The 14769-nt window shown below is 47.3% G+C and overlaps 1 protein-coding gene across 1 annotated transcript in view; it reads right to left on the bottom strand.

Moving 5' to 3' along the window:
• Positions 1-7426: 7426 nt before the first annotated feature.
• NSG2 (neuronal vesicle trafficking associated 2) overlaps positions 7427-14769 on the bottom strand; it is a 54784-nt gene continuing 47441 nt past the window's right edge. Inside the window, exons 4-5 of the mRNA XM_073232409.1 lie at positions 11477-11587; positions 7427-9225 (exon numbers count right to left, since the gene is read on the bottom strand). Of these exons, the coding sequence (XP_073088510.1) occupies positions 9034-9225; positions 11477-11587 (303 nt within the window). The 3' untranslated portion in view covers positions 7427-9033. The remainder of the gene's footprint in view (positions 9226-11476; positions 11588-14769) is intronic.

Here is a 14769-nt window from a genome sequence, read left to right as displayed (position 1 = left end):
TTTCAGTCTGCTTCAGAGTGGCAGATGGACCGCTACCATCTTCTGGAAGCCCATCTGCCTTCCTGGATGTGCCATGGCCTTTCCTGTCTGGGGGGTCACCTGCTGGGCAGCATACAGGGTCCCCCTCTTCTCCGTGACCCCCAGATCTTTCTGCTCCATCCCTAGCTCCCTTCAGCCCAGGGGATCCTTTCTGGAATGAGACAAATCTTTCTCCATGTTTCTTCAAGACACTTCATCTATACCCAGGAATTATCTCCCATGTGTGGTGTAGATTTTGGAAACAAAAGCAGAAAGGTCGGGAAGGCACTTTCTGCTTTGCTCCCTGCCATGTCCCTGCCCCACACAATGAACACAAAGACAATGACCCATTTCGGTAAGGTGTGGCAAGGGGTATGGAGGGAGGAAAAAAGGAACCCCTAATCTCCAACATAGCACCCCAGCTCAAAGGGCCTTTGAGGCTGCAGGCACTGGGCCAGCTTGGTGGGGCTGCGTGGGTGGGAGGGGAGGGTGGTCCAGACAAGGCCTGAGGACATAGGAGAAGCCAGGGTTCAGAGGCACTGGGTTTCTGATGTAAGGTAAGGAGACTGTATTTAATCCTGAGGGCAGGGAAGAGCCTAGGAGAGGCTGTGGGCAGGGGCAGGACAGGGTCAATTTCAGACAATGAGAAGGGTGGATGGGAGGCTATGAGGAGGAGGCCGGCTGAGGGGGGAGCGCGGAGGACCTGAACCCTGCTTCTGGCAGAGGAAGGGAGAGAGTAAGGTTACCCTTTCAAAGTGAAATATTCAGAACTAAGCAGCAGACCAAATACTGGTTGATATAAAGGGGAGCGTCTAAAATGACTCCCAGGTTTCCAGTCTGGAAAGCTGAGTAGCTGGTGAAGTCATTAGCCAGTTTGAGGGACACAGGAAATAAAGCATATTTGGTAAAAATACAATGAAATTTTGCAGGGACAGGTTGAGTTTGAGGTGCCTACAAGGATATTCAGTTAGAATCAGCAGAAGGAGGTGTATATGGTATGAATCTCGGGAGAAAGATCTAGAGTGGAGATAGACATTTAGGAGTTATTCACTTAAAGACATTTTTCTCAACCATCAACTCAATCATCCAGCCAGGAGTTCATGAATAAATAATCTAATGATAAAAATAGATTGTGGTAATTCTGATACAAGGACACACAGGATTTGGGGGAACTACAGTGGATAATCCTACCCAGTTTGGGGAGATCAGAGAAAACTTCACAGAAAAAGCAACATCTGAACTGAGTCGTGAAGTGTGAATAGGATGCACCTGCCGGATGAGCACTGGGAGGCCGTGGAGTCTTCTGGAGAGAGTGCACCTCCGGGCGCGTGGAGCTGGAGCCCTGAGCCGCGCCTGCAGTGAGGCCTCGCCACTACTCCAGCCAGTCCTAAACCAGATGTGGTGTACAGATGCAAAATGCATTGCCTTTGGGCACTGGTCAGTTTTATTCTTTCTGCTGTAACAATTAAAACCCTAAATTTCATTAATAACATTGTAGAAGTTGCTTTTCACTTAGGTAACAGCCCAGTGTGAGCAGGAGGCTCTCCTCCACATGGGGATTCAAAGATCCAGGTTCCTTCTGTCTTGTGGCTCCGTCATCCTCTAAGGCCTGAGAGTCCTCAGCTCCCGGGCATTGCAGAAACGGGAGGAGTGGGAAGGAAGAGTAGAGAAGCCCACCACCTGCTTAAAAGAGCCAAACTAGAAGTGACACACATTACTTCTATCATATTCAAATAGTGAAAACTAGTATGTAATCAAGCTTAGAAACAAGAGAGGCCAGAAAAGATAATCCTTCCCCTGTCAAGGCTCCCTTAGTGATGATTCCAGGCTCTGGGACAGGGTAATGGAACCTTCTAGAGAGCCAGCAATCTCTGTCACCGTAGGCATCAAACTGAGTAGCCGAGGGAGCATGAAGAACTGGTGTAAGGGAAGATCGGCTGCAACAAGGCTCGGTGAGAAAGTGATGTGGGATTCATAGTCGGCCGTGCAGGCAGATAGAAGTTAAGGTTGTGACCATCAGTCACAGCCCAAGCGTGACAGATAGTACTCAAATCTGCCTTTCAGTGCAGCGCCCATGGACTCATATGGGGGCTCCATGTAAAGCATGGAGGTTAAAATCCCATTTTAACCCAAAGAAGAAACAAATATCCATTAGTCCATATTCATATAAATAAGTGATTGAGTAATCAAATAAATGGGGGATTAACAAATGTGGATATAACAAAAAAGAACGAAGAGCACTGCTTTGGTTAAAACTCCATAAGACTCTGGAGGCATGAGCAGTCCGGCACTGGGCCCCCAACACTAGTGTGACGTTCAAAGGAAGGAGAACATCTCCCCTTACCCAACCAGAGGCCGAGCAAACTAGAAACTACAAGGGCTCCAGGGTGTCGTGGTCCTGCCCATCCGAGTCTGAGAACATTGGAGGCATCTGTGGAGCTCGCTGGAGCAGCACATCCCAGCAGGCTCACACCTCTTCTTGGGCACATGTGAGAGTCCACCTGGGCTGGAGAGTGAAGCCTTTACAAGGGGCTAGAATTCTCCATGAGTGTATGAGGGCAGGTGTCTGACACAAAGACATAATTGTTAGTAAGAACCCACCATAACTCTCAGTGGTAAGGCCTTGGGAAATAGCTTAAATATAACACAATGCATCAACCCCTCCAAAAATGCTAGCCTTCAGAGCCCACATGGCTCCCTCCATTCTATGAGTCTTTACAATTAAACACAAAGGGAAGTGACATACTCTAACACACAAAGTTAATGACTCCAAAGTGTCCCTAACAATGTAAGAAATTTTAAATGTCAAAAAAATGTATGTATCTGAAATGATGAATGAGTAAGTAAATATATGGTAGGTATTAGTCATATTTTCTACTGTCACATAGAAGTTTCAAGCAAGCAAAGAGGGAATTCTAGAATGAACCAAAATAAACTCATGCTTCTTTGATTTTGATAAGCAAATGATAGACAGATAGATGAGAGAGAAAAAGAGAGAGGTGTGTATATATGCATGGTTAGTATACATCCATAATTTCCTAACTCTGCCCACTGAGAAAGCCCGAAGCAGTGACAGTCCTGTAGCAGTAGGTGCACCTGACACCCATATCTTAGTTCCTAAATATCATTCCTCAATAAAAGGAACCAGGGCTCCTTGGAGTTGGAGTTGATTCCAGAAATGGTACAGGGAAAACACAGGATGAGCCTAGAGCATCTTGTGGTGCCAAGAAATATATGGAAGTGCCAAAAACAAAAAAAGGTGGAATGTGTCAAAAGAACACAGGAGCTTTCATAAAAATGAACCCAATGACAAAAGCTGAACAATTTGAGCAAAATAAATAATGACGATATTTGATTTTAACCCGAAGAAGAAATAAATATCCATGAGTCCATACTAATATAAATAAGTGATTGAGTAAGCAAATAAAGGGGGGTAAGGGACAACTTTTCCTTACAGAGGAATTCCAATTATAAATGTAGAAGAAAATGGGGGAAATAGAAAATTGCTATTAGGACACCAGAGTGAAAACTGTTATAGGCAAGATCCACTGATGAATGCTAAAATTAGTGTGCAAAAGTTTAAGGAGACACAGGATATTTGTACCTCCTCAAAGTAGCTTCTCCCTGACTTTTACTAATTCAGAGCAAAACACAGGAACATGTTACCATGGAGAAACCTGGCAAACACAACCTACACTGAGATTCAAGGTTTACATCACCAGGAATAAGACAGATCAATATCATGCACCCGCGGCCATGATGCTCTGAGAACGCCACATCAACTCCATGCAATTCATCCCCACATCCCTGCCCTCAATGTTACCATGGGAAAACACCAGACCACCCCAAACTGATGGACAGTCCACAACGCACCTGACCTGCACTCTTCCAAAGCATCAAGGTCATGAAAGAGAAGGTAAGGCTGAGGCCCTGTCGCTAATCAGAGGAGACCAAGGAGACAGCTAAATGCAGTACGGATCCTGGCATAGATCGTGGAACAGAAAAAGTGTTTTAGTGGGAAACTGATGAACTCTGTATAAAGTCTGTAGTTCAGTTTCCTTTTTTTAATGCATATAAAGAGTTTGATCAAAATTGTTTTGGGAAATGTGGCAGAGACCTCAAAGCAATACTTCAAATCGATGTTATCATTAAAAATGATACATTGTGCAACAAGATTTAGCAATTAAAAGTCACTAGTAGACCTGGGGAAAATGGTGCATGTGTGGCTTTGTGTCAGGGCATCTGTGGTGGTGATGTAAGGGAGACCTGGAAGGAAAGAGGCAGTGCCCGGGCTCTTCCCAAGAGCAGGTGGGATGTGACCTATTTCTGTGTCACGGGCACTTCACACAGCTGCCTTATTTTAAGCCACAGAAATCCTACTGGGGTTGGGGAGCGGGGGTTACTTATAAGTAATTCCAATTTGCAAATGAGGAAACAGGCTGAGTGAGAGACATTCAGGATAGAATGACTACGACAGGTAAATCTTTAAATTACATTGAATTAATGCAAAGCAAGGTAGGTACAATTATTATCCCCATTTTAAAGATGGGGAGGCTGAAACTTAGAGGGAGAAAGGGAGCTGGCCCAGGCCACAGACCCAGAGCAGCAGAACCTGGAAGCCATGCTCCTTCCAGGGCCTCTGTCTTGCCCTTTGCCATGTGCCCACCTCACAGCCAGCTCAGCGCTCACCGGGTTTCTCACATTGAAATGAAATTACATCAAGTCACTCCCCAGTCTCTGGATACCATTCCTGCTGGAGACAAAGAGGAAAAAACAGAGGAAGACAAGGACAGATGGAGAGAGAGGAGATTGAGAGAGGCAGAGTTTGGGGAGAAGGGTGCCCATCTTTGAGCGTAACTTTGATTGATGAACTCCAGTTCTGAGTTCTCAGGAACAGATCATTTCTGACCAAAGGGCAGAGTCAGATAAACACCCTGCTGTGCAGACTGAGTCTGATCTATGGGGAACAGCATTGGTGTTGCCATAGCAACCAGCCTTTCTCCCTGAACTGTTCTTCTAAAGAGATGGTGGTGTGTTCTTGGGAAAATTCTCAGGGATTCATTTCTTATTCTTCAGCCCACATGACTCCCCAGTCAGATTAGAGCCCATTTGGGAAGGATACATTGATCAACACCGATTCTGATAGGTAGTCTTTTGATTTTCCAGAAAAATGCATGCCTTCCCAAATACCTTCCAGCCTGAGTGACTGTTAGGATTACCCCGGACGCCATCACTGCCTCTCCCCAAGGCTCAACAATTGTCTTTCCATCCATCACCCTCCTCCTCTGAGCCGCAGGGAAGCAGCAGCGGCTTCCTGAGCTGGTTTAACCTTTGCGTCCAGCACTGGCCCCCACACATTCCCGGGGCGTTTGTGTGGAGCAGCCCGGGCCATCTCTTCTCCACCCTTTCTGTTGTTTTCCCCATTAGATGGGAGATGGCTCTGTGATGTCTCCTCTCCACCCTCCTGAATTCTTCTTCCCCTCAAAATGCAACCCATCCTCTAAGGCTGGTTCCTCCAAAGACCCCTGGCTGACAGGCACACCCACCCACCCTCCCTCCGCAGAACTTCCTTTATCCTGTCTTATCTCCCTGTCAACTGTGAGCCTCTCAGGAGAGGGGGTCCGGGTGTTATTTACTGTACTTAAAAGTGGGCAAAAGCCACAAGCAGAGCTTGTTCTAAGAACCAAAGTTTTTATCATTGCTCCTGTCTTCCCTGGACCCTCTGTCAGCCAGCAGTGCTCTATGAAACCCCACCCTCCAAAAGCCAGAGCCTTTCCCGGACGAAACCCCCTGGGGTTGAATTCTTCAAACACCAATCTCCCCTCCTGGGATATTCATGGGAGGAGCTAGGTGGCCTCCTTTCTTCTCATGAGAAGTGGTGACTCCACCAGGAATAGCACATGGCCCCGGGGTCCTTCCTAAAACCAGGAATGTCTGCTGCATCTCCTATTCCTTCCTTCTCCCTTCTTTCCAGTCACACATCCATAGCCTGTTCCCTCCAGAGGAAAGACAGCTTCAGTTTATTTTCTGAGGCACTGGAGGGGCAAGTCCATTTATGACAGAATGTTTGAACATGTGTTCATTCAGCCTTCAGTTGACTTTGTGTAATTGAAAAAAGAGTGGGTGTTTACAGGTTGGCGTGTGGATCAGCCTGCTTCTGCCAGCAAGCGGGAATGCAGCCCCAGGCCCTGCCTGGCCTCTCCAGCTTGCCGTGCCTGCAGGCAGTCTGGAACCCAGGCTTCGTGGGTGCAGGGAGGGCTGTTTGGGGCCTGGGTTTGGCAGCCTGTGCTCTCTTACTCATCCCGCCCACCAGCCTGAGTGTTCAGTCACAGCCCCAAAAGCAGTAATGAGCTTGGAGGAGCCCCAGCTCTGCCCAAAGTCAACCCTGGTCTCCCTGGCAGTGGGCCTGCCATCTAAGTTTAGGAAGAGCTATGAACACAAACTATAAACTACCAAGCAACGTGCAGAGGTGATTTTCTACCACTGAATGGCACTGTGGTTAAGACACTGGCACCAAAACGTGGGGGCTGGAATCCTCGCTCACCCCCTTCCTGACTGCATGACCTTGCTCCGTGCCTCCATTTCTTCATCTTGAAGTGGGGGTGACAATGCCGACATGATCCCCGTAAGGTTAGTGTTGGGGGTACCTACCTCACAGCACTGCATGTGTACATGGCACACAGCAAGGAGCATTTAAGTGATTGCTATCCTTAACATTAACCGTTGATACTGAGTTCAGCTGGGGATAAGCTAGCTTGTTTTCAGAATAACTGTGGCTTGACAGGGATAAACCAGACCCTTGACAGTGAGGCTTCAGGTCTGACAGAGGAATTTAGTGGGTAAAGGGTTTGAACACACTGGGCTTGAATCCTGGTTCATCTGCTCTAGCCCTCTTCTTCCCTCTGAGCTTCAGTCTTCATGTGTCACATTAGGGCCCTTTATGGAAAAAGGGACCACACATTGCTCACCACCCTCCTCAAGCTGTTGGCTAACAAACCTGTTGTACTGTGCCAGTGGTGCCCTTGGACTCTGTTTTTGCCAACATCTGTGTCCACACCTGACTCCATGCCAGACCTCAGGGCAGTGAAGGGGCATCATGCATCGCTGACTGCCCTGCGCCCAGCACAGCCCTGGCCCTCAGTAGGTGCTCAGCAGATGCTTACAGGGTGGAGGGTGTTAGCTGGGAGACAAGTAGCCAGAAGCATCTCTCAGTCGTTGCTTCTGACCACAGCATCATTTCACACCCTGATGTCTGAGGATGGAGGTCCCCCCATATCTGGATTCCAGGCCCAGCCTAACAGGACACCCTGCCCCCAGAGTCCACCTTGTCCTCAGGGACCCCTGCCCCCAGCCTATTCCCCAAGGGGCTCACTGAGCAGAAAATAAAGTTGAAAAGGAAGGTCAAGACTCTCAGACACATCTATCTTTATTTGTTTCCTGTCAGAAAAGTTCAAGAATTACACCAAAAAATACTTCAGCCTCTGCTACCTACTGACAAAAATACACCACAAAATTATAAAGCGCTCAGCGGTGTTGCTGGGGACAATTTGTTATCCACTTCAGATGACAAATGAATTTACAGGTGACTTGAGGTGAAGGGAGGGTGGGAGAGGGGAAGAAAAGTCAGATGATAGCATTTGGCAGGATAGTTTGAGCTATGCTAGTCTTATTACCCAGCTGTTGTGTACGATGATTTCGGCAACGTAGCAAGCCACAAAAAAGTGCCCTGTAAATGGCCTGTTGGAGCCTCGCAGGGAAACAGTACAACATTTCAAATAACCAATTCTCCCAGCCAGTTCTGCCCTTGTTGGGCCTAGAGTCGACACCCCATGGAGTGACCTCCCCAAAACGTGTCTGGGAGAGCAGCGGGCATGCCTCCTCTGATTCCAGGTCAGCAGGAGGTCTGGCCAATGCCAGATGCTGCCCCCTTGTCAGGAGCTTGTAGAACCAGACTGGGGAGTTGGGACAGTTGTCCCCTGTTAACACAACAGAGTGGGCAAAAGACAGGCACATTTTTCATCTTCCTTTAGAAATGATTTGGCACTGCTGCAGCCCCAATCTTCCAGTCTTCCTGGCTGCCACCTGAGGCTCCTAATTAGAAGCCTTCTTGTTCTTCCTGGGGTTATTAGCACTTTGGGAAACAATCACAAACTTAAAAATTGGATGCCTGTGCTTATAGCCTGGCCAATGTTATTTGCAAGTCCTGTGCCTTCCTTCCAGCTGCACCTCCTTTCCTCTTTCTACCCTTGTTATCTCATAAACACAGCCAGTATCTAGAAATACAGGAAAAAGACAAAGAGTCCGCCTGATTCTCAGGGACTGCTTATACCAAACGCATCCCCGGCCACGTGGGGCAGCCCAAGCTCTTGCTCAGATGCCCATACAGACAAGTCTGTGCTAACCTTACAAAACACACTGGTGGGGGTACTTTTTACTTTGGGTTGTGTACAACCTGAATTTACTAATGCCGAAATCAGTCCTTCTCTCCAACTAGGCCAGTGCTCACCCCCCTCATGCCTCTCCTGCAGGCCAGAGGCCAACCAAGGGGCCCCAGCCGGCATCACGCACATTGCCTACGCCTTCTGAAACCCGCCCCGAAGTCACAGGTTCTCACCTAAGGAGCCCAGCCAGTCTGTGCTCTTTATTGCCCTTCAACATCTTCCCAGTGCAGCTAGTTTAATCCTTTTTCTTTAGTTCTCTTTGTTTCTTTCCTTACTGTTTTTAAATTTTCCTAACAAATAATAAGCAGTGGCTTTAAAAATATCTTACATGGGAACAATCAACATGAAACATGCCTTTGTACATGAGCCTGACTTGGGGACAAATCAACAATACCAAAGGACAAAAAGAAATACCAGTTCAGACAACTCCAGTGCACAATATTTTTGATGAGCTCCCCCCCAGCCCCGCCCCCACCCGCTTATCCCAGGAATACAGTGTTGTCTTGTAATTGGAGCTTGGCTTAGCCAATGGGGGTCCTCCTCTCAGCCCTCCATTTTGGCTGGGGGTGGGCCTCTAACGGCCCTGGGTCTTGGGCGGCTTGGGCTCATGGATGACAGCAGCCGCCGACAGCCACGGCCCGATGGCCCGCGCAGTGCTCTGCTTGGCCACGCTGTAGTGGCTGATGACCGTGTAGAAGCGGCTTCTGGAGTTGGGGTCCTGGGATGAGTAGTAAGCATCCAGGGAGGCAGGGATACAGCGCTTGTGCTGGGGAAGAGAGACAGAGTCAGGGGTAGCTCAGAGGACTTCCAATCCGACCTGTGACTCAGTCACCCCATCTGGGGGCCACAACCACATCAGGCTCTCAGCCAGAGGGCAGATGAGGGCACCTGGCCTGGGTCTGGCTGCCCCCAACATCTCACCATCATCAAAGCTGCTGCCTACTTAAAGGTGGTAGATATAAACCTCCTGCTAGATTGGTGGTTGCCAGAGGCAGGGGGTGGGGCGGGGTGGGGGCAATAGCTGAAGGGGGTCAAAAGGTACAAACTTCCAGTTATAAAATGAATAAACCTTGGGGATGTAATGTATAGCATGGTGCTATAGTTAACAATACTGTATTGCATGACTGGAAGTTGCTAAGAGAGTAGATCTTTGATAGCTGAAAACAATTTTTCATCATAAGAAAAACAATTGTGTTACTATGTGTGGTTAACTGTATGACTATGAATGTTAAATAGATTTATTGTGGTGATTATTTCCCAATATATACAAATAACGAAGCATTACACTGTACACCTGAAGCGAACATAATGTTTATGTCAATTATACCACATGTAAAAAGAAAAGAAAAAGAAATCTGATGCTAACACTCATTCAAGGTTAATGACCTCTGCTTACTGACTGTGTGGCAACAGTGGACACTATTGGTAGGTCACCAGGTTCTTTTATCTGGTTGATTCACCCATCCCCCAATTGCTCCCCTGGGCCAGTGCCTGAAGTCAATTGCTGTGGATCTTATTTTCTTGATTTTATACTTGTCCTTTTTTTCTTATATCAAAAGTCTTGGCTCCTAACAACATCGACACAATTGTATATTTGCATTATCCTAGAATATGTATCAAATGATCACAAAATTACACCAATATTATGACTAATAGACTACTGAATGAACTTTAAGATTTCTCTGCAGTTCTCCATGACCTTAGGATACACTTCACTGAGGGTGCACAGTCAAATACTGTCTGTGTTCTATAGTCCTTCGAAATATTTATCTTTTTAAGTTTATGTCCCCAAGTTGATATAAAGCTGGACTCTTTGTTTAGCATGTTTTTAATTTTGAGGAATTATTTTTTCTTATTTATTTATTTTTTAAACATGTCCAACATTTACAAACATCAAGGCCAAATGTACAGCAAAACATATCCAGAGACACCTTGCTGCTCATTCCCGTCTCCCCCACTCTGTCCTCCCTTCCCCTGAATAACCATTTATCTTGGTTTCCTTGATTTACCCTTCCACGATTTCTTCCTGAAAATATAAGCAAATATCCTTCCCTTTCCCTTTTCATCACACAAAGGCAGCCTCTTTTTCTCCTTCATGACTGTCCTGGAGAATGTCCTACGCTCATGTCTGGAGGCCTTTCTTCCCCACGCGTTCTCACAGTTGCACAGCATTCCACTGTGTGGGCACATCACAGGTCCCTCACTGTTCCCTAGGGAAAGCTGCTGCCCATCTCACAGAACTTCAGCTTCTAACTACTTAGAATGTAGCCCCAGGAAGTCACGGCGCAGAACCAAAGGACATGCACTTCCCCATTTGACTCCCCATTTGATTCCCTGCTTTGGAATGTCCTGTGATGTCTTGGAAAACTCTCTTGACTAAATGTTTTACCACCCCTTTGCTCTGTTTCCTTATGTAAAATGACAGCAATAGAAACTTTTTTCAGAATAGGTGTACAGCTCAATGGAGGTAATGTTTATGGAAATGTCTAAGAACAGGTGTGACATAATAGTCAGTAAATGGCAATTTAGAAATCTTCAATATTACCTGTTTTACTCTAAAACAGATTCTGTCATTGCAACTAACATGTGTTGAGAGCCCATTATCTAGCAGGCTCTTTGCTAACCAATTTTACCTAAATTCAGTCCTACCCTAAAGAAAATCCTATGGAAGGCATTCTCAGTGCCCATTTTGCAGGCAAGATGACTGAGGCTCAGAGGGCCAGGAGATGCCCAAGGTAATGCAGCTGGTTCAGTTCTTCAAGGGAAGAAGCTCAGTGGAGTGAAGGTCAGAGGAAAGGGCCCAGCTGCGGCACTGGGGGAGACCACCTCAAAAGCACCCCTTCCCTGTGTTCACATCTGTGCAGGGCCACCTTGGAGGTGAGAAATCAGCCACCAAAACACGAAGCCCTGTGCCAAGGTAGGGCTTTCCCAAGATGGAACAGTTTTTCTAAGCAGGAGTGAGCTCTCCCTGACTGCTGATGTCACCTGGGGCCACTCACCTGCCATAAGCCCCTTACCTTATACACAAATCCCTCTGGGCAGCTGTGGTCATAGGTGAAGGCTTTGTAAACCACCAGGAACACGATGCAGGCAAGGAAGGCTAGGGCCAGGCTGACGAGGATGGTGACCTGGAGGAAAACAAAACAGAAGCAGCCCGCCTCAGCCTGCCTGCCTGATCCAGATGTGCAGTCTTTGAAACCTGGAGTTGGTGGGCAGCCTGGCATGTTAGAAAGAGCAATCTGCCAGCAGAACCCATCATTTCTGCCCCCAAATACACCCACAATCTGATCACTTCTTACCAGCTCAGTTATCTCCACCGTGGCACAAGCCATCTCAAAACAGCCTTCCGACTAGCAGCCTCCTTGACCCCTACGGTCTATTCACTCACAGCAACAACAGAGGTCCTTGCAAAATCTAAGTCAAGTCACATCCCTTCTCTGCTCAAAAGCATCTAATGGTTTCCAAATTGTTCATAGTGAAAGCCCAGCTCCTAACCATTATCTACAAGCAAGCTTTAAAAAATCATACAGCACCAAACAAATTGGGGGTACCATTAGGACTTATCAGACAGGAGAAAAGGGCTAATTTCAGAGGCACCTCCAGGCTTGCCCTGACCCCATCCACTGCCTATATATGAAGTAGTGGGGTCATCCCTGTGACACTGGGCATCTAGTATTATGAGCAGAACTGTTTTCATGAGGTCTGTTGTCCTAGAAATATGGCAGAATTCTTCTCATGAACATACAATTTCTTTTGACTAAAAAGGAAAATGAAATCAACCTTAGGGCACCCCATCCCATCTCCTTCCCACACCCAGGCATGGTTTCTAAGGACAGGAGGAGATGGGAGTGAGTCTATGTTGCTCCAAACAAGTGGAGTTGTTTGTTGACAGCTTTACACCCTAGAGGACAGAAATGTGAACAAGAAAAGAGGAAGATGGATATGGGAGGCATCTGTCTGAAGCCTATGGGCAGACACTGTCCATGAGAAATGCCCTGTGCATGTGTATGTTTTAGGACACTGTGCTATCCTGTCCTATTTAGTAAGAAATACATGTGTTTGGTCTTATTCCTGGTTCCTGACACAGAGCTCCTAAAATCCTTGTAATTTCCTAAGTGATAAGAGCAGGATCGGAATACCTTCTGTTATATTGGGGTTTTGTCCCCAGTTCCTGAATAGCTCAGAACCAGAAAGGTGAGTGGAGTGTCTCCTGTTATTCAGAACAAGCCCCTTTCAACCACACCTGAGTTTATGTTAGTGAGGTGGCTTTGGAAAGCCCCTAGGGAAGGGGGCTGGCTGCCAGGGAACCAACCAGGTGATTAGAAAGTTACTTTCGGCCACACTCCCTGACCTCCTGGGAAGGGAGATTGAGTTTCATAATCACCAATGGCCATAAAAGCCCTAACCGTAAAAGGTTCAGAGAGCTTCCAGCTTGGTGAACAGGAGCATCAGGAGGGTGGTGCGGCCCAGAGAGCCCAGGGACTGAAGCCTCCGTGCTCAGGACCCTTCCACACCTTGCCCTGTTTTTCACCATCTGGCTGTTCATTTGGATTCTTTAATAGTCTCTGCAAAAAATCAATAAGTAAGGCACTTTGCTGAGTTCTGTGAGCCATTTTAGTGAACGATTGAAACTGAAGAGGTTGTAGGAACCTCAGTTTATAGCCAGGCAGTCTGAAGTACAAATGGAAACCTAGGACTGGTGACTCACATCTGAAATAGGGGCAGCCTAGTGGAACTGAGTCCTTAACCTGTGTGTGGTGTGTGCTAGCTCCAGGTATTTAGCGTCAGAGTTGGGTTCAATTGTAAGCATCCAGTCAGCATCCACCAAGACCTGGAGAACTGCGTGGTGTGGGACAACCCTTACACACTGATGTCAGAAGTATTACAAGAGAATACTGAAAAACTATTCTTGTCTTGTAGATGGTGACGTGTAAAATTCAGTTCTAAGATACTGTCTAAGCTGTGTGCTGTCTACCCCCTTCGTTTGCTCCCTAAACCCTCAGCAGCAGTCTGTCGCACACTCATCAGCCTCCTGCCCTGGACTGGAGTGGGGAAGGCATGGGGTGAGAGTGAGAGAGTGCAGAGATCAGCCTGGAATCTCCTGGATAGATATAGGGAGAGATAGAGATGTTAGTGGAGGCCAGAACCTGGAGCAAGAGATGCCCTAAAGATACACGTGCTGCCATGGGACTCCTGAAGGTAGTATTTGGTTAGTACAGGGAAAGGCCGAGACCACTATCTAATGCTGAGGACCTAGGAAAGCCCAGTCCATAGATGTTTGGAGTGTAGAAGTAGAGAATTTTCAATGCTCAGATTTGCCAAGAGCCAAAAGGTAGAAACAGCCCAAAAGTCCATCATCTAATGAATAGATACACCAACTGTGGTCTATGTATATGATAAAATATCATTCGGCCACAAAAAGGAATGAAGTTTTAGTAGCTACTACAAATGCAGATGGACCTCGAAAACATTATGCTACATGAAAGAAGCCAGACATATACCACATATCATATGATGTCACTTATATGAACTATCCAGTCATACAGATGGTGAATGCAACAGAATGCAGATTGGTGCTTCCCGGGGGCAGGGGTGGGGGGAATGGGAGTGATTGCTAATGGGAACAGTTTCCTTTTAGGGTGATGCAAATGTTTCGGAACTAGAGAGAGAGGTGATAGTTGCATATTGTGAATATACTAAATGTTACTGAATTTTTCACTTTAAAGTAGGTAATTTTCTATTATGTGAATTTTACCTCAATTGTTAAAAACTGCCCACAGCCCAGGCTCATTCTTTGTCAGCAGGGGTTTAAAGTCCCACAACGGGGATGCAGACAAGCTCACAGGCACATTCACGGACGAAGGGGTGGTTTGACTTTACATATGCAAAGGAGAGAAGAGAGTAGAGAGCTGCAGGGCCACCCTGCCACCCCCGCCAGCCTAATGCAGGGACTGGGAGAAGACCCGGAAGCCTCCCATCCTAATGACCATGTACAATCCACCCCCCTGCTCCCAACAGAGCAGAGACCCAGGCCTCCTGGCTGACTCAGGAGCAGGACCAGACCTCCCAGCCTGGGCGTCCCCAGGAGGGGTGGACACTTCCCCATCAGTGCAGGCCCTGGGAGCTCGAGGAGGGTCCAGCAGGCCTGCCAGAGGGCAGGCTCTTTTCAACGGGTGGGGGGGGCTCTTCCATTCCTAACTGCCCTCACCTAGGAGGAGCAGGGTATGACTCATCCTAGCACTCCCAGAGCTTGACAGGGTGAGCACAGCTCACCTGGAAAATGTTTCTGGAAAAAGAAAAGGACGGAGGG

The sequence above is a fragment of the Manis javanica genome, chromosome 1 (assembly GCF_040802235.1).
Source record: "Manis javanica isolate MJ-LG chromosome 1, MJ_LKY, whole genome shotgun sequence".
NCBI lineage: Eukaryota > Metazoa > Chordata > Mammalia > Pholidota > Manidae > Manis > Manis javanica.
Note: the sequence above shows the minus strand (reverse complement) of the source record. Positions and strands in the feature narration are given on the sequence as shown.